The sequence below is a fragment of the Sinocyclocheilus rhinocerous genome, unplaced genomic scaffold, assembly GCF_001515625.1.
Source record: "Sinocyclocheilus rhinocerous isolate Xijiao unplaced genomic scaffold, SAMN03320098_v1.1 scaffold1303, whole genome shotgun sequence".
In the NCBI taxonomy this organism is placed as follows: Eukaryota; Metazoa; Chordata; class Actinopteri; order Cypriniformes; family Cyprinidae; genus Sinocyclocheilus; species Sinocyclocheilus rhinocerous.
The window spans coordinates 16,137-36,997 of record NW_015625581.1 but is presented as its reverse complement, the minus strand read 5'-3'; the positions used below and the strand labels follow the sequence as shown (position 1 = coordinate 36,997).

The 20,861-nt window shown below is 36.2% G+C and overlaps 1 protein-coding gene across 2 annotated transcripts; it reads left to right on the top strand.

Annotated features, from left to right (window-relative positions):
- The first annotated feature begins 830 nt into the window (after positions 1–830).
- zfand2a (zinc finger, AN1-type domain 2A) lies at positions 831–7,244 on the top strand. 2 transcript variants are annotated; one of them, XM_016569498.1, is made up of 10 exons: positions 831–936; positions 1,464–1,549; positions 3,457–3,551; positions 3,659–3,790; positions 4,248–4,399; positions 4,480–4,602; positions 5,498–5,582; positions 5,679–5,755; positions 6,043–6,182; positions 6,928–7,244. In XM_016569498.1, the coding sequence occupies exons 2-9, from the start codon at positions 1,495–1,497 to the stop codon at positions 6,152–6,154; spliced, it is 831 nt and encodes a 276-aa protein (XP_016424984.1). In that variant the 5' UTR covers positions 831–936; positions 1,464–1,494; the 3' UTR covers positions 6,155–6,182; positions 6,928–7,244. The 2 variants fall into 2 exon arrangements, with proteins under 2 accessions (XP_016424984.1, XP_016424976.1); XM_016569490.1 differs by having other exon boundaries at positions 835–936; positions 6,043–6,127; positions 6,928–7,241.
- Positions 7,245–20,861: the final 13,617 nt, after the last annotated feature.

The window sequence follows — 20,861 nt, the reverse complement described above, 5'->3', positions numbered from 1 at the left end:
TAAAGATAAGAATTGTGTTCCTTTGGTTGGGATCTTATATGCACACAGAACAGCTATTATGATGGCCATCTGCAGTGAACTCTATACTACTTTATTTTCTATATACTCTCTGCAGAAGGCCATCTGCAGTGAACTCTATACTACTTTATTTTCTATATACTCTCTGCAGAAGGCCATCTGCAGTGAACTCTATACTACTTTATTTTCTATATACTCTCTGCAGAAGGCCATCTGCAGTGAACTCTATACTACTTTATTTTCTATATACTCTCTGCAGAAGGACATATGGCACATTTCAAATATTTGGCTGGTTAGCATAGCCATAGTGGTACATGCTCCTGTCAGTGACACGCACACCGTTTGTATACATACTTTGTATTCAGAATAGACCACAGCTCAGTGTAGTGTAGGTTGATTTGCACGTAGTCCACACTAGATTTACCTAACTGTGGATTATTTTATGTCCATTAGTATTTAAGAGAAACAAATACCCATCGATGCATTCATTTTCTATTTAAAATCAGGATGGCAAATTACCACAGGTCGCTAATGAAAAACAATGAGGTGAATATATTGCATTTAACATTGCTATGTAACAACAGCATTGCAGTGTTTTTATGAATTCTGATCCCTACTTTCTGCCCGAATGGCAACATCAATAAAGGTCTATAAAATGCATAAAACTTACGTGATAACGTTCCGCTTGCCGCTGTGGGACACCCTGCCATAGACTGCTGAATACAATGTATAAACCTCGAGTACTTTTATTTTGAAAACAGTCTCCTGTCGCCAGATTCACACCTCCAGCGATGACATCTCAAAAAACAGCAGACCACTACAAAACCCCAAACACAGCGGCTGTGCCTGTTCGAAGCGAAAAGCGTTAGAAATCTATCCGAGGTGGGACCAATACTAGAGGATTTGCGCACAATTTCGGTAAGATACACATTTACTGTTTTGTCAGTTAAAATACCTCGGTTAAAATGTTCGTTCATAACGCAAAACAAACGAGAACTAGTCATTCCTGGTTTCTATATAGTTGTTTTTTAAATCGTTCTATTTTAGCTTAATTCATTAACGGGCGTTTTATTTAACCTCTTTTGGATGGGTCTTTTATTAAATAACGTTAGCGCATTGTCAAGTTTATTGTATCGCATTTAAATGACAACCTAGAGATCGTTTATCGTTTGCTCTCCCTAACATTAGCGTTTATAACAACCAAGTAATGTTCGCTGTGTTATTGAGATGTTCCTGTATTATTCTGTGTGGTCCATCATTACTGGTGAAACCGCGTCCAGATACACAACAGTTACGTAATGGCACTCTCTTGACAGGCCTTCCGCATTTAAAGCGTGTTTTACTCATTGGGTGGATTCCTGATGTTTGTGTTGGCAGCTTGTTTGATTGATATGACACCAGGCCGCTCCGTCGCTCAGAGGTGATGCTCTGATTTCTGTTCACAGTCCAGCAGCTGAGCTCTTTCACCATTGTACCATGGAGTTTCCAGATCTCGGGGAGCACTGCTCAGAGAAGAGCTGCAAACGTCTCGGTAGGTACAGTATGTACTGTCTGATTAAGCACTGTCCCATATAGCAGGGCTCAAGAGCAAAGTTGTTTTTCTATTGGCTTGGTCAGACTTAGTTCAGATTTTTACTTTGCTCGTCAACATTTTCAGTGGCCTCTATAAAGATTGTTTTAACAATATATACTACTGTGTAAAAGTTTGGGGGGGGTTTCAGATTTATTTCGTTTATTTAGTTATTTGTTTATTTTGAAAGAAATTAATACTTTTATTTGGGCATAACAAATCAAATTAATCATAAGTGACCATAAAGACATTTTATAATGTTACAAGAGATTTCTATTTCTGTTTTTTTTTTTTAACATTAAGAATCCTGGGGGGAAAAAAATGTATCTTGGTTTCCACAAAAATATTAAGCAGATAAATAGAAATCAGCATATTAGAATTATTTCTGAAGGATCATGAGACACTGAAGACTGGAGTAATGATGCTGAAAGCTTTGCATCACAGGAATAAATTATATTTGAAAGTATATTCAAATGTAAAAGTTAGGTTACACTTTATTTTAAGGTGTCCTTATTACAGTGTAATTATACATTTAAGTACTGAGTAATATTAATTAACCGCATGTACTTACTCTATGGTTAGGGTTAGGGTTACCTGCATGTAATTATGCACAATTTATTGTTATTATGATAGTAAGTACATGTAACGTGTAAGAAGGACACCTTAAAATAAAGTGTTACCAAAAGTTATTTTAAATTGTAATAATACTTAACCATATAACTGTTTTTACTGTATTTTTTGATCAAATGAATGCAGCCGTAGTGAGCATAAAATGTTTTTTAGTGTTTTTCTTTCAAAACCAACCAACTTTTGAATGCTAATGTACATTTGTATATGCCAGGACAAAATATGTCATCTAATATTTATTTTTCCAAAACTTATTTTACAAAAACAATTATATATTACCTTTTACTTTTGCATTAGTAGTCGAAATTATAGCTATAATGTAACTCCAAGACAGATATGTAAAAAAAAAAAATAGAGATAATAATAATAATAATGTATGGTGAACTGCTTGTCCTTTTATCAAAATAAACCAGTCTGGCTGATAATACAGCACTATCCTGCTCATTACACAGCTGCCAATTAAATAAATAATTAAATAAGAAGGAATATGAAGTTTTTCTGGATGAGCGGTCAGTTATACAGTGTAGCCCTGGGCATCTGCCATTTTCACAGGTGCTGTGATTGACCAATCAGAATCAAGGACAGCATGTGATAAAAACTTTCAATAGACTTGATGCTGAAAATGTAGTGATTTGTTGACCATTTCCAACCTGTTTAAAATAATGCTTCTAGGCTATGACCTAAGTCGCTCTCACTTTTTCCACCATTAGCCATCCTTATTGTTAAGCCCTGTACAGCCTGTGAATTATTCATGTTTGTGTATACACATTACCTCCGCCTGATCATGGTGAATGGCAAATGCATTAAAACTCATTAGGTGTGGCATTTCCTGTTTTTTTTTGTAAATATAACCATACAAACTAGTCATGGGACTAATGTGTCAGCCAGGGCTGCGTTTCCCAAAAGCATCGTTTGCCTATTGGTTTCAATGGGTCTACGATCTACTTAAGCTTACGATGCTTTTGGGAAATGCAACCCAGGTCTCAATTCATTTTGCAACAGACCTATTTGTTCAATCTGAGATTAAAAACAGTCTGAAAATTATACCCCGATTTCTGTTGTGCGATTTCAACATTTAGTGTATAAGGTTTAGTGAGTAAATTATTTATAACAGCCATCAGCATCTGAAAAACCTATAGGTCACTAAGCTGTTTTTTTTTTTTTTTTAAAGCTGCTGTGCTCGTAGTGATTCAGCATTAGTTGATAAATAACTTTGTTTATTTTTCACTGTCTTACTACAGATTTCCTTCCCATGAAATGTGATGCCTGTGAAGACATTTTCTGCAAAGACCACATAACTTATGCAAATCACAAGTGCACTTCATCATACAAGAAGGTGGGTATGATTGTGTCTAATGAATAATAATCTTGTCCTGTTGTATATTTTAACCAATGCTTAAAACACACCGGTTGTGGCTGACATGTGTTTGTTTCCTTGTGCAGGATATCCAGGTTCCTGTATGTCCGTTGTGCAACACCCCCATTCCCATTAGAAGAGAGGAAATGCCAGACATCAAAGTTGGGGAACATATAGACAGGGACTGCAAATCTGACCCTGCTCAGAGGAAACGAAAGGTAGGCCGGCCACAAAAAGGAAGGAGATAGAAAATGATGTCTCTGTAAAATAAAGCAATAAGCCCTGTGAAGCCGTGGTTTACAGTGAATTTACCAAACAGCTGTTATATGTTATAATAGCTGTTATAAATTCACTGTAAACCACGGCTTCACGGGGCTTATTGCTTTTATAAAACGGGTATTCCATATATGTAGCAAGGTTTCGCAAAATAAAACAAAGCAAATAAAATGTAATGATATTAATAAAAACATTATTGTTCCACCAAAAAATGTAGTTCCTCAGAAAAGGTTGCGGTTCCAACAAAGTGGTTGCCGAGCAACACACAGACGTAAACAAAGGTGTATGTTTGTAGTGTAATTTACAACAGCTTCGAACGCGGCTCAACCAATCAGAATCAAGGACCGGAACTATACGTTTTTATAATGAATAACGACTCAATTGTTTCTCACCCCACAGATCTTTACAAATAAATGCTCCAAGGGCGGCTGTAAGCAGAAGGAAATGATCCGGGTGACATGTGACCAGTGCCACTTGAACTACTGTCTCAAACATAGACATCAACTCGACCATGACTGTAAGACTGACGGCAAGCCAGTCTCCAAATCAGGGTTAGTACAGTCGTTTAGTTTTCATACTGCTAAGTAACGTTTTCTGGAGGACACTAGTAATGGTGGGGTTTGTTTTGCAGGCATGCTGCTTTAATGAAAGCTCAAGCCTCCTCTTCCAGTAACTCTGCGGCATCATCCACTAGGGGGAGCTCTAGGACCGTGTCTAATGGAGTAACTGGACGCATTAGACCTCAGAGCAGTAGGTAAGTACATTTTGAAAAAGCAGTGCCCTCAGAAGTGTTATGTGATTGTACACTAACAGTCAGAAGTTTGAGGTCAGTATGACTTTTAATGTCTCGTACTCATACCAAGGATGTATTTATTTAATCAAAAATACATTAAAAACTGTAAAATTGTGAAATATTATTACAATTTAAAATAACTTTTATATTTTAAAATGTTGTTTATTCCTGTGATGGCAAAGCTGAATTTTCAGCATCGTTACTCCGCTCTTCAGTGTCACATGATCCTTCAGAAATCATTCTAATCATTGTAACACCGCCAACATTTATTATTGCTAATATTGAAAGGTTGTGCAGCTACTGCATACAAGATGATACTTTTTTCATGATTCTTTGAATAGAAAGTTCAAAGAAAAGCATTTATTTTAAACAGAGGTCTTTTGTAACATTGCAAATGTCTTTACTGTTACCTCTGATTAAATTAATGCATCATGTCTTAATAAAAATATTCATTTGATTAAAAAAAATCTTACTGATCCCAAACTTTTGAATTGTAGTGTGTGTGTGTGTGTGTGTGTGTATATATATATATATATATATATTAGTATATATGAAGAGTTCCAATGCAAAAGCCTCTAAAAGCCATCTTGGTCAAAAATGAGATAACAACACTGAGTGATTGCTCTCCACACATAGTATATGTTCATCAAGTACTTTCACTTCAAATGTGCTAAATCCCAGCCTCAACCCATTCAGAAGTACCAGTACTTACATAGAAACCTATATATAGTAGCCAGAAAGAAATGCTAATTTTAAAGAAAAACATCAGATGTACTTAGAGGCTTTTGCATCTGAACTCTTCATATGTATATTTGAGTGTTTTCTCAGGTACTTATTACTCTCTGTTGCTCCTCAGTGCACAAAGGATAAATACTTCTCCGATGGTGTCTCCAACAGCGCAGAATGTAATTCCCCCATCAGCGTCATTTCAAGTCGGGCTGGTGCGTTGTTCGTTTTGAGATAGTTTAAAGGTTGACAGTGTATTTTGAATCTACTCATGACTATATTTAAACCATAAATTGTGTTTTATTTCACAGACGGAGGAACAGGCCCTCCAGAGAGCATTAGAAATGTCACTAGCTGAATCTGCTCGGGCAAGCCAGCCTACCCTAAGGTATTTCCGACCTCTTCTTCTGCCCTAATAATAAACCAGCAGATTTTAAAGTTATTTTTTCATTTAGTATTGAAAGTGTTCCATTTAAAAAAAAAAAAGCACTGGAAAATAGAAGACATGACACGTGGTTCTTTCAATGGTTCTGGAATATCTGCAAGATTGTGGCTAGATGCAAATGCCTTTGAATATTTTTGCCGTAAATGTTCAACAAAATGTTACTTTTTTTTAATCTGATTTTTTTACTGTAATATTTAAATCTGAAATCTAACTAACTCTGTGCATTTCAGCCCTCAGGAGCAGGAGGATCTGGCCTTAGCACAGGCTCTCGCTGCTAGTGAAGAAGAATACAGGCGACAGCAGCAGAGACAACAGGTAGCCAGAAACCTTAGCAGTCAGTAGCATACTATGCTAACAGGACCTCCTCTAGGTACCTAGCCCTAGTGGCATCTGTTTATGTCTAAACTTTTTGGGTGCCGGGCACTATAAAATGGTCTGTATTTTATTTTATTTTTTTAAGTAAATATTATTAAGTATCAACATATGACACATTGTGGGTGAGCGGTAACATCTGGGAATGCAATAACATTGCAGTATTTACAGAGAGACTGTTAAATAAACAAGAAACTATTAATTATAATTATTTTTGGTACTTTTTATTGCTTGCTGCTTTTTACTTAGACTGTCAGAACATTTTAATTTTGTGGGGGGGGTGCTATTGAACTGGCCTGGGTTTGCATGTCTTATTATTTCAGATGAAAGAAAAGATGATTCCAGAAGCATGCATGTGAACTTTTACTGTTTTGCTGATTTTCTCTTTAAAATGTGAATTTGAATAAACACTGCATGATATTTGCACAATTGTCATCTTGTTAATAGTGATGCAACAAGATTAGTTTTATACCAAAACACTGAAACTAAAGTTTTAGTTTGGCCAAAAACAAAGTTTGTTTAATAATCAAATAATTAATCACATTTATTTAATAACCCAACACTGAGTTGCATTTAAACATTTAAATGATTTACCATATTACCAGAGAACAGCCAAACTTCAGTCCCTCATGTAGTTGTTGAAATGACAGCACGATGGTCGTATCACCATCAGTCAGGTTTTGTCATTATGTCTGTGAACGATGATTAAATGCTTGATCTCTAATTGCCTTCTCAATCCACAGAGAGGAGTTTTCAAAGAGACCAGCTGCTGTCTGTCTTAGTGTGAGGTGACACTGACCAACTGTAATCTGCCTCAATCTGCACACAAGCACCAATAATGTACCAGTGAGCTGCACGTGTCTAGTGGAGTCCAGCATACAAAGCTTCTACATCCCAAATCAACACATCTGATGGCTGTTATGTTGTCGTTGTTTTGCGTCACTCTGTAGTGTGCTTCTTAGACGGGCAATTGTGCCGTTTTGGCGAGTGGTGCTTCATGTAAATATTTTATATAGCTATCATATTAAGCTGTCAATCAATGTAGATGTCTTTTGAAATAAATTATTTTAAAGTCTTTATTTCACTCCTGCCTTATTGATCACACCTCTAACCGGAGCTCTCAACATCACACACTTTAGTCTTCATTATTCATTAAATTTGAGAAGTCAATGTTATACATAAACAGTGAAAAGTGTAAAGACAAGGTTTGGGATATTTTTTGCAGAGGCTGGCTTGGCAGCACCGCGTCCATCTTTTTCCTCACTGTTATTGTGCTCTCCAAACATTAAACTTAAAATAATAGACTAAGTTTCTTTCTTAAAATCTAGAATCTAGGCAATCACATCCATTATGAAGCCAAAGCGTTCACATGATGTAACCGATGCATTAACACTGAAAAGCTATGTGCTATAGCACGTCAGAGCTCTGTGCCTCTTCGTTCAGGGTCACCAGACCTCACTTACAGAGAGACAATTACAGATAATAACACTAATTCATATTCCAATCAGTTTTTTTATTTTTTATGGTGAATTAGTTTTTGAGCATCATTAAAGACATCTCTATATTTCTGGCAAACACACTGGAAACTGCATGCCACCACATGTTTACAGGAGTGAAACAGAGGTAGTTTTGGGACTGCGTTGAGACAGATTGATGACGGTGATGTTGTGGAGATCACAGGCGCAGGTGGGTTTGAGTTAAAGGTGTTGTTTTTCTCTGGGCGCAACATGAATTCAGGCTTGTTCAAATGTGTGCAGTCATTCCTCATCGTGACAGAAGTGCGCTGGGTGCTTTTTCCGTCTGTCTGAACAGATTCCCATCACAGAGTCCATGAGGCAAAAACACAATGGCACCCTAACTGCACCAGACGCAGTCTGCAGTCGAGCACAGCTGTGACACTGTAAGCATCTGTCAATATTTACAAGCTTTTTCAAACTAAATCGTGTCAATTCAGCCATAGAGGGAATAAATCCCTGTATTATGGTTTTATCTCGTCTGCTGTACTCGCATTGCAAAATACTGAAGGAACGCTAATGGAATTTCATATTTTGGAAATGACCACAAAGGGATTAATCCACTACGAATCAGAAGAATCGTTTTTTTTTTTTTTTTTTTAATTTAAAGGTGCTAATGGAATTTCATATTTTGGAAATGACCACAAAGGGATTAATCCACTACGAATCAGAAGAATCGTTTTTTTTTTTTTTTTTAGAATTTAAAGGAATAGTTCAGAAAATTGTGTCAACATTTACTCACCCTCATGTCGTTCCAAACCTGTATGAGTTTCTTTCTTGTGTTGAACATAGAAGATATTTTGAGGAATGCTGGTAATCAAACAATGAGTGTCCCCATTGACCCCATAGTTTTTCTTTCCCTACTATGGAAGTCAATGGGGACCAACACTTGTTCGTTTCTTCAAAATTTTTTGAAAAACTTTTAGAAAAGAAAGAAACTTACACAGGTTTGGAACAAAATAAGGGTGAGTAAATGATGAAAAAATTTGCATTTTTGGGTGAACTATCCCTTTCAGGGTGTTTACACTTGACAGGTCTGATTCAATTAAAAAACGAACTCTGGTACAGATGCTCTGTTAGTGTGGTTTGTTTGAATAAGAATGAACGCTGCCATCCAAACCTTAGTGCACAACAAACAAGTGGATTTTATTTGATTCTCTAAAGAATCTTAAGACAGAAATCTATTTGCATTCCTTTATTGACTGTCTTATTTATTTACTTACAAATAGAACCAAAGGGGATTTTACAGAAGTAGCCTTTCACAGAAATAGCCGTTTGTTCCCTAGTTCCCCAAAAAAACTACATATAGTCTAGTGTTGCTGCAGGGAATTCAGAATTAAATATGCTGATTTGAAGGACCCAAATCAGTGGCATAATATTGTACAGGCCTCCATCCAAAACATATTGACATAAAAACATGAAAACATAACGCTGTGTAACATTTTGTGCAAGGCGTCTTTTCACAAACTATGAAAGGTTCAAAGTTCCTGTCTATCTTTCAAATGAACTATCCTTCAAGAGATTTCACAAAACAACTCTGTTCAGTCTATTTATATTCTTAACTGCTCCAATTTGCTTAATACACCTCAACTTGGGATAAATTAATTATCAACATCAAGCTCTGGCAAAGACCCCCAGGATTGCGGGGACGAGCTTTGCATGGGAAACATTACTCACATTTCATAGAAATTGTAAAAACTCTAATTTTGTTGTTTAAAACTTGTCATTTGTATTGTTATACAGTGCTGGCCAAAATAATGTTTAATAAATAATTAAACATTAAAATAAATAAAATAAAACACTAAAAATTAAATAAATAAAAGTAAATAATTTTAGCCACCACTGTAAATTTTTTATATAGGCATATTTTATATAGGTTTATGTAAGTCTTGATATATAATTTATATTAAATATAAGTTGCATACAAGTCAAATTCAACTGATCAAAGTTGTCATTCAAGACATGTGTTACATTTACATTTAGTCATTTAGCAGACGCTTTTATCCAAAGCGACTTACAAATGAGGACAATGGAAGCAATCAAAATCAAAAAAAGAGCAATAATATGCAAGTGCTATGACAAGTCTCAGTAAGCTTAACGCAGTACACGTAGCAAGTTTTTTTTTAAATTATATAATAAATAAAAAGAAAACAGATAGAATAGAAAAAGAGTAGAGCAAGCTAGTGTTAGAGGCCTTTTTTGCTTTTGTTAATTGTATAATAAATAAAAAGAAAACAAATAGATAGAATACAAAAAGATTAGAAAAGCTAGTGTGTTTTTTTATTTTCCATTTTTATTGTTATAAGAGTTCTATTTTAAATAAATGCTTGATTCTAATTTAAATAAATGAACTTTCTATTTATCAAAAAATTATGAAAAATATTTTCACAAAAATATTAAGCAGCGCAACTGTTTTCCCTATTGATGATAATAAGAAATGTTTCTTAAGCAACAAAGCAGCATATTAGAATGATTTCTGAAGGATCGTGTGACTCTGAAGACTGGAGTAATGATGCTGAAAATTCAACTTTGCACAGGAATAAATTACATTTTAAAATATTTCAAAATAGACAACTATAACTATTGTTATTTTAAACTGGAGTACTGTTTCATAAATTTACTGTTTTTACTGCATTTTTGATCAAACAAAAGGAGCCTTGGTGAGCATAAGAGATCTCTTTCAAAAACATGAATCTTACCGACCCTAAACTTTTGAATGGTAGTGTGTATATATTGTGTAATTTAGGAGTTTGCAGAATTTAAAGCCCTCACCATGAATGACATATTTGCTACAAATGCAAAAAGGCTGATGAAATGAGAGTGTAAAACACTAATAACAGGTATTGTCATCTTAAACTTAAAATAAAGTTGCAATATATGGCCATATATAGTTATGATGTGCAGCAGCCATGTAAGAATAAAGACAAGGAGGACACACTGTATAAAAACATTGCAGAAAAAATAACGAGAATTGAAGGTTCTCTGCTCCTGGAGATGAAACACATAACAGACATACAGGTAACCAACAGAATGAAATTGGCACAAGACAAAACGAAACTCATCGGGGAGCGGGTGAGGGAAATTAACTAATCAAGAGCTGAGACAGGGAACAAAAAACTAGGCTATGTGCTTGCAATTGCAACATTTGACATGAAGTTCCTAAAATGAAAGATCAGGAAACTTTGACATTTCCAAAGTACTACTCAAGACTCAAGAACAAAAAAAAAAGCACAATGAAAATGTGATAAGAAAAGGGTTCTTTGCTGGTTTTAGTGCTGCATTGTTGAACATTTGCATGGACTCCACAAGACCTCTGAAAATGTCCTGCAAGTTGCAAGGTGGGGCCTTCATGGATTGGATGTTGGTCCAGAACATCCCACAGATGCTCAACCGGATTGAGATTTGGGGAATTTGGAGAATAAAGCTTGAACTCCATTGCCATCATGTGTTCTGCAACAATCACATGTGTTCTGCAAAGATCAGTGGTACAGTACATGTCAAAGTAACGTCCACATGAATGCCTGAACCCAAGGTTTCCCAGAAGAGCATTGCCCAGAGCATTACACTTCCTCCACTGGCTTGCTTTCCTCCCATAATGCATCCTGCTACCATCTCTCCCTGAAATAAACAAAGCACACTCATCCATCCACCAGATCTAAAAGCAAACGTGATTCATAAGATCAGGCAACCTTCTTCCATTGCTCCATGGTCCAGTTCTGAATCTCACATGCCCATTGTAGGTGCTTTTAGGGGTAGACAGCAGTCATCATCGGTTACAAAGCCCCAAACACAGCAAACTATGAAATTGCGTGCTTTGACACTTTTCTATCATTGCCAATTTTTCAGCAGTTTGAGCTACAGTAGCTCTATTGTGTAATCGGACCAGAGTGCATCAGTGAGCCTTGGGCGCCCACAATCCTGACACCGGTTCACCGGTTGTCCTTCTTTTCACCACTTTTGCTAGGTACCAACCGCTGCATCCCGAGAAAACCTAACAAAACTCGCCGTTCTGGAAATGCTCTGACCCAGTCATCTAGTCATCACTATTTGGCCCTTGTCAAAGTCACTCAGATGTTTTCGCTTGCCATTTTTCCTGCTTCCAACACATGAAATTAAAAAGCTGACTGTTCACTTGCTGCCTAATAGATCCCATCCCTTGACAGGTGCCATTGTAACAATATAATCATTGTTATTCACTTAGTGTGCAGCTAAGCAGTTATGGGCTTATCTGTTAATCCAGAAGTTGTAGGTTCAAACCCCGAATGGGGTGATCCATGAGTCACCACAATTGTAGCATATCATCTAACCAGAGATTCAAACAATTTACTGTATCAGTGTACTGAAACCTACATGGCAAAAAAATAAAAAAAATAAACAAAAATTAATTATGAAAAAATCTGTGTGGGGAAAAAAAGAGGCATTTTCAGCAAGTCTACAATTTTCTTGTCACAGAAAAATAACTCACTTTTTTAGAAGTGACTATGCTTTAGTTTCTCTGACAAGACCAGAAACTGTTGCTTTGTATTCAGCCTTCCTCCACTGATTACAGTACTCCGTGAGACAGGTCACTGTTTACATTGAGTGCTGTGGAGTTTAAAGAGAGCCTCCATTTCCCCTGGCTTAATGAGTGGGAGGGCAAGGGCCAGTGTACAGAGCTTCACCCTACCTCCCTGCTCCATTATTATTCTGGTGATGAGCCCATAGCTCTCCAAAAGAAAACACTGTGTGGGCAGCCTGCATTGTCAGGTTTGATGTCCCTGGTATTAATATTTTACCATTGTCTGAGTTCACAACAGAACCTATAGCGGAAATAGTTGTGAAATCTGGGACAAAATGAGGTGAATTCGTGATAACATATGTATTGTGTGTAGCAAAGTGAGTACACTTTGAGTTTCATGCCATTGTTCTTGATGAAATCCTTAAAGGAAGGCAGCTGTCTCTTTAGAGCAGATGCTGCTAGAAAGTATTGTACTTTTTTTGAAGTGATCTCTCAGAAGGAGGTGAAAACTACTAGAGAAAATGCTCAGTGAGTCGTGAAGTCCTGAGGGATGTCAAGGATGCACTATATGAAGTGTAGTCTTAGTGTGTGTGTGTTTTTTTTTTTCTTCCCTCAATTGTTTTTTACATTGGACATGAAGTGCCCATTTGTTTAGCCCGTAAATCACTGTACAATAGATATGCATATTATAATTTGCACAAACCATGAGCATTCTTTCTGCAAGTTAATCTATATTCAATCATATTATCTGTAGTTAATATAGTTTTGAAAATGCAAGACTATCCCACAGTGCAAAATATGAAAGAACAGGCTATGATGTGCTGTTATTTTGCACTCCTACTGTGGCTAAAAACCTTTTAACCACAGCACACAAAGCACAACAGTAATTAGCCTAATTGCTAATTGTTAGTAGTTCGGTGACGTGTTTAACAAGAACTAGCTTTAGAATTCTCAGTATGCACACAGTTTCTGAAGGCATATGCAGATTCAATTTATGGCTAACATACAGTGCTACATCAAAACCAAACTGAAATGCCAAAAGTCTGAAGGTTATTTTATCATTTTATATTCATATCATTTTCATATTTTTGTTGAATAATTTGATATTTTGATAAATCCAATTATTACAAATCTAATGGTATTAAATTCATAATTGAATAACATGATTTCAACAACAAAAAGATTTAATTTCTATCACACTCTTAAGCCATGTGCTCCATACACAAGTGTAATTTTATTACAATTGATATAGTTTTTATTAATATAAAGAATTGTAGTTTATTTTTTAAATTTTATGTTTTCATTTTAATTTTCGTTAAAGTTTTAGTAATTTTGCTGTATTTTAGTCTATTGTATCTATTTATTTTAAATATGTATGTCTGTATAGATTTAATTATTTAATCAATTATTAATTAATTAATTTTGTTTTTGTTTTATTGCTTTAACTTAGAATAAGCAAAAAATAAGAAATGTTGTCTTGGCAACAAGCTGAAATAAAATAAGTTTAGTTTATTAGTATAATTTTTTTTTTTTTTTACTCACACAGTCAGTTAATGTTTATTTAATTTCAAGTAATGATTTTTTATGGCTTTAGTTTTAGTTAATAATAATAAACCTGAGACCTATCCACACAACCCAAATCATGATTGTGGATCTCAATTAGGTGTAAAGGAGATGCTACAACACTAGAATCTGAATCACAGCATTAAAAAACAGGATTCAAAACAGTTCTTCCCCCAAGCAATCTGCATTATAAACAGAAAGAAAATAAGTACCTCATACAAATTTTTTTCTATGCATTAATGCATTCAACTTTGCTCATATAGTGCACACTCTCCTGCTGTTTTCACCATGATCTTTCTTTTGATTATTATACATGGATTTTCTCTTTCACATTATTTCGTTCACACAAGTTATAATTTTCATTATGATACCCTGAAGGCTTTGCCTGGCCTCTAGCACATCTTACACAATATCAATTTTATGCATCTGTCAATGCTTTGTTTACATAATTTTCTGCACGCTACATTACTGCCTGCATTTTCCCCCACACATCTACTGCTATTTGTACAAACAGCCTGTTGTTGTTGTTGTTTTTTGCAGTTGAGCAAGTCTATAATAACACAAGCGCATCCCAATTCACACACAGCCACACATGGCAAATAAATAATCTTCAATTTCAATCTGACACTTTCAGTCAATGAACATCCTGGGAAACAAATCTGACCTGATGGCACATCTGTTAGGTGTCTGAAATGACACACAGCCTAGTGTTTTTGTGCAAGCTTCAAGCCCTTTCGAGCCGTGTGATTTTTTCACAATGACGCACATATGTTGAATCACTATGCGGAGGCTTATCACGTTGCTCTGTATGAGCGTATTCACCCAGCCAATGCACACTGACACACATTTTTAATAGGTGCTCCTTTTATTTTGAAGCATCAAATGACACATTGTTATTGTGTACATGTCGGACTGATTCCCCAATAACAAAAATAAAGGCTAGTGACAACAGTAATGCTCAAAACTTAATTATAATAAAGCTGTGTCACGCTTATCTCTCTTAGTCTCTCACTGATGAAGACGACTAAAGATAAAAGACATTCAATTGACAAAAACAGACACTGCACACACACACACAAAAGAATAATGATTAAAAGCCTTAAAAGGGAAGTAGACTCAAATAATTTGGTGTTATTGTAGATCAGATTTGTGCTTGTGTATCATTAGTGTGTGAGGCATGATCGTTTGCTCTTTTGCATTGCATAAATGATGGCATTGATTGTATTTAACAAGGGACAAGACATATGAATGATGGTTTAGTGAGAATGATTAAGCTTGTTTGCCATTATGTCACAGACATGATCTTATTCTGCAGCTATTATGCAATCAATGTGTTTGCTACACACTGACAGGTCTTGCGGTGCAGATAAATAGCGGTTTAGAGACGCTTTACACCGTGTGAAAATGACTGGATGTAAAGGAACTTATTGCACAACATTAGCAGAATATTGTCTCACTAGATCTGAAGAGCTGGAGGAAGGGAGCTGTCTGTCGATTTCTCACCTCTGAACCCATGACAGCGGTCCAGTGACGAGCAGACACAAGGACATGCTGCCTAATTAAGCCAGTCATTTACTGACTCAAGGTACAGGAGTGCAATTAGCCAATGAATGGGGTCTATTCTCTGCTAGTTCGAAATGTCACTATCATTATCTCTGTTGTTATAAGCCACAAAGCAATACAAGAAGCAGATAAAGATAGTGCATTTGTTAAAAAAAAAACCTTGGGTGTGTGTGTGTGTAAAGAGAGGAGCTTTGATTTCCTGTCACTGAACATCACAGGGATGCAACAGTAATGGTCACGTATTAGAACAGTTTGTTTGCACAGAGTAGCCAACATGAATAGATACTTAAAGAGGAAGCAAAGGGTGATATCCACTGTCACTGACTGAAACACTGTTAAAAATAGACTATAAATATATAATAACAGATTCTCAAGCACTACATTGTTGTCTGACACCTGAGCAGAAAGTCTATTTACTGAAAACCATCGGTTACCAAATTGTGGGTTGAAGAGTGTGAATAACGGGCCAATCAGACAGAATGTGTTCTTGACGTTTAAAAATGTGTGACGCAATGCTGAGAAATGAAAAGGGACAAAGGGCCTTGAAGCACATTTTTAAACCTTGAAGAATTTGAAAAGCAGTGAGACGTAATGCAACAGTCAAAAACATCCATCAAATTCATGTTTACAAAGAAAAACAATGAAAAGGCAGTGCAGCAGAACAAAAAAAATATCTGTTTTGTGAATCGATCAGAAAGATGTGATCACAAGACCTAAAATAGGTAGATTGTGCTGGAGTTTCTGATGGATTTAGTGCTTGACATATTAAATCATGTTCACCCATTGAACGCTTCGCAGTTGTTATGTTAAATATTGCAGTTTGGATTAATATTTCATTTGAATAGGCTGGCTGGGTTCAAATGTTTATCGCCTTTAAAGTTGTCCAAATGAAGTTCTTAGCAATGCATATTACTAATCAAAAATTAAGTTTTGATATATTTACAGTAGGAAATTTACAAAATATCTTCATAGAACATGATCTTTACTTAATATCCTAATGATTTTTGGCATAAAAGAAAAATCAATAATTTTGACCCATACAATGTTTTTTTGGCTATTGCTACAAATATACCTGTGCTACTTTATGACTGCTTTTGTGCTCCAGGGTCACAAATGCTACTTTGATAAACATTTTATCTTGACTTGGGCATTCGGAAACAAAGCCCAACAATCTCTTTACAAATCTGGGATCAAATATATAAAGGCATGTTAGAACTATAAAAAATATAAGTTTTTATTCTTAATTAACAAGTTTGTTGGTGGGTAATCTTGTACTTACACATTTCACACAAGTGTGTCGCAGATCACAGCAGTATTTCCTTGCACTGCTTCCTCAAGAGCTTCACGGTGCATTCAGAAAAAATAACAGAGAACACCACCTATAGTTTAATTAATGAACAAATAGAAGTGTGTTTTCATAATGAATTGTTCACAGTGACTTACAAGTTGCCGGTTTGAATCCATCTGTCAAATCATTCACTGAATGAACTGAATCTGAAAGAACAGCTAATGAATCAACATTTGACTCACTCACTGACCTGCAAGATCCAGGCTGTACAACTGAGAAAGTGGTACAGTAAAATTGATAAATAGGCAGCTAATGTAATACTATCACAACGGGATTAAATGATTAAAAGAAAAAAATGCATTCCCCCCTCATATTTCACCCTAAAAAGATTTGATTGATTATACCTATCTAGGTCTTAGGATGAAAAATTTGGGAAATTGTAAACCACTGAACTTACATTGGCGCTCTCTGTGAGAGTTGAATATCCTGCAGAAAAACACAACCAAACAAAACCTCTGTAATTCTATATCAGGCAGGTGATTTACAGCTATGCTGCTTTATGTTTAGTTTCTTTAAAGGGGTCATATGATGTTGCTAAAAAGAACATTATTTTGTGTATTTGGTGTAATGAAATGTTTATGCGGTTTAAGGTTCAAAAAACACATAATTAGAGTGAGCAGAGGCGGCGGATTCGACGAAGGAGCGTCCGGAGGGCTTGCGGCCACCACATGTGACGACCCCGGGCTGAAAAACCGGTCCACAGTGAAAACCGATCCGGTGATCCACAGCGCGTGGTTGACTCTTAACTTTTATAAAGAATATCTCTTTGGATTTGGGACTTTAGTCTTTGCAACTTTACAGATCTTCTTTATGCACCAAGAGCTTGTAACACTCCAAAGAGAAAGGAAAAATTGAAATAGCATCATATGACCCCTTTAAAACATTTACCAGTCAGTTTAATATAACCATTCTATGTGCCCAATGGCCTTGCTCAGACTTTTGTGATATTACAATGCACGCTATTGAATCTGCCGCTGTTGAAAATAAAGGCAGACTCTTAAATTGAGTTCAATACTGTGCATCTAGTGAGGATCAAGGTCCAACATCAGCCTTTGGTCCTCTTAATTCAAATGTTTTAGGCTGGTCTTCGATTCATGTAGTCAAGGGAACAGGCATAATTTATATAAATTTTTACTGTCTGTCATTCTCCGGTCACCTTTAATCAGCTTTGTGTTTTCAGAAACTGTATTGGACTGTAACTGCAAGACAGCCAGTTTGGAAACAGCAATCTTCATACATGACTTTTTTGCATGCTTGATGTTCTCTAGTAGTGTTTAGTGATGAATATTTCAACCATCTGGCTGATGGACGTTTTGTCACATCTCCTCCCACACTGTCCACCCTTTTAAGAATAACCAAATGACATGATTAAGCAAACAAACTATACTAAAATCCAGGCAGTCCTTAAAAGAGCAGGGTCGCACAGTGTCAGATGAGATCTGAAAGTTGATCTATTTTAAGTTTAAAACCAATTCAGTGCTTGTGAAGCATGGTTTCTTTGTCCACCCAATGCATTTATTCTGCTATAACTGGCTGTCATTATGGTAATGGTTTTAGACAGATTAAAGAGGATGAATAATGCAAAAAAAAAATAATAATAATAATATTATAAAATATTCAATAGCAAACAGAGCCATGAATATGAACTAGGAATAAGGGTCTTGATCTTCTGTGTTGGACTGACAAATGTTCTTTTGGAAAAAGAAAGTCTGCACTTCACATACTTGCAAACCAGTTTAAACAGATGTGACAGTTTACTCAGATCCAAGAAAACCTCTCTTGAAAGAAAAATTGAAAATGAAGATGATCACGTTCATGTATACCATATAGGGACAACTGCATATGCTTATAAATATAGGAAACTAAATGGGTGACAATCACACTAAGTGACACTGCTTTTTTGAAACCATTTGAGATCATTTTAGGATAATTTCTGAACTACACAGAGACTCACACTATTGGCCCAGATTTTGCTGGTTGACGACGAGGGAGAATTCTCAGAATGTGCTATGAATTTCATTTGATTGTGCTGTGTTTAAATATTTTAACTTTACAAATGTGGATGGAAAAGATGCATGGATAACAACAAAGAAAGACTGAAACGTGCCATGTATAATCCCAATAGTTTTCAGCTGTTCAGCAACTGAAGAAACTGTGCTGAATGACTAGCGTTGACCTATACTTGACTTACACCTCAGAGCTTTTAAAAACTCTTAGGCTGCAGTCTGAGATGGGTAAACATTCATATTGAGGCCAACAGATATCAGTAGTGGAGTGTGTTGATAATCCAAACGCTGTACTTTCTTTTGCTTTTTTTTAAGCCATTTTGCGCTACAGAAGTAGCATTTAGATGCATTTACAGAGACTGTTTAATGCAGCTCAGAGGAGGTATGAATGCATTTACACTGCAGTTACGACTGCATAAAAAACGTTATGAGATTAATGTTTTAAATATAACACTTTGAATATAGAAATATAAAATTATCTAAAAAATTAAATAATTCTTTAAATATGAAACTAAACCCACCTGTAGGTGGCAGCAAGTCTCACAAACCAAACTTTGCGTTATTAAAAGTATGTTCTAAAATACCAGTCCTCAGTCCATAATATTGCTTTCGCTAAAGAAAATGTTGTCTCTTCTAAGAGAAATCACCAGGTGAAAACAGTTCTAAACAAATATGTTGGTGGATTTTGTGAGAGCACTACAGGAAGCGCTATTATGGATTATGGAGTCATATTTTGGCCAGAAGTGATGGATTTAAGTTAAAATGCCTCGATGGTGGATTTTTTTTTCTTATAGCTATTCATTTCACAAGATATTAACTGATGGGTTGTAGTTGTGTGGATTACTTGTGGATTATTTTGTTGTTTTTTATCAGCTGTTTGGACACGGCACCCATTCACTGCAGAGGATCCATTGGTGACCAAGTAATGATACATTTCTCCAAATCTTTTCCCATGAAGAACCAATTCACACATCTAGGACTTTTTTTTAAATTGAACTGTTGTATAAAATCAATATCACATTTTTTATGGGGCTGGTACTTGTGAAAACAACACCATTACCTTAAATGTTGGAAATATTTGTATTTATTTTGGTGACAAGTGCCTGTTAATTTCCAACCCTGATGAAAAAGCCTAAATGTCTGAAGTGACATCTTTAGCTGCTCCTAATTTAGCTCCACAAATGGACCATACAATTACATATGCAGTGATAACTTGCTATTATGACACACTAGTCACACAAGAACAGAGGATTTCAATGTTTCAGTTCATTTCCACAAATAGACCACATAGCCTCCCTCTCTTCATTTCAGTGGCAACATATATTACACATAAATAACACATACACATACAGAGCACAGACAAGAGACAACGTAAAAATGTCATGTATCCTGCCCTTTACTATAATAAGCGTTCTGAAATCAATAACATGAGGAAAATAAGAAAAAGACAGACGGCATGAAATTATCAGGCATTCTGCTGGATCTTACACTGCACAACAACAGCGCAATCAGTCAGAGGTCCTAAGTGTAATGATGCTTTTTGTATTCAAGCACCGTCTGCTGTTACGGATCGCTAGAGGGATCCAGTCCCATAGTCTTCATCAAAGTGGCAGTGTTCCCCAGTGACCAACTCTACCCAGGTTGCTAGACTTTTCATCACAGCAATTCAAAAACCCCAAGTGAAGAATTGAAAATAACAATAATGGCACCTTGGCACCGTGAGAGAAAAATGTTTGTTCAAATAATGTGGCATGAAAATTCAAACGCAGCATCAGAAAGCTACATTAACTTACATCGTGTCTACAACGGACGCGAGCAGCGCGACGCAATAAAATACAATAGAACTCGTTATAATCAGTGATGCTATACCTGCAAACATGTCCTTGCGGGGCCCATGCTGGCTTTTTGCGGGCACAGCGGTCTAGGTCCAGCCCACACCAAACCTAAACAGGCCCGATGCGGGCTTGCCCAGGGGAGGCCCACAGCTTTGGGCTCACTGCAGGCTCTCTGTGAGGAGCCTACACTATGGGACTGCCCACATTAATCCCATGATGGCCCAGTGTGGGCCAGACATGAGCCTGTTAATAAGAATTTTGTGGACAGTTTTCTTCCTTATCACTAGGGATGCTAGGGTGTTTTAGGTTTCCTTAAGTAAAGCCATGTGGTAGAGAGAGTTAGCAATAGC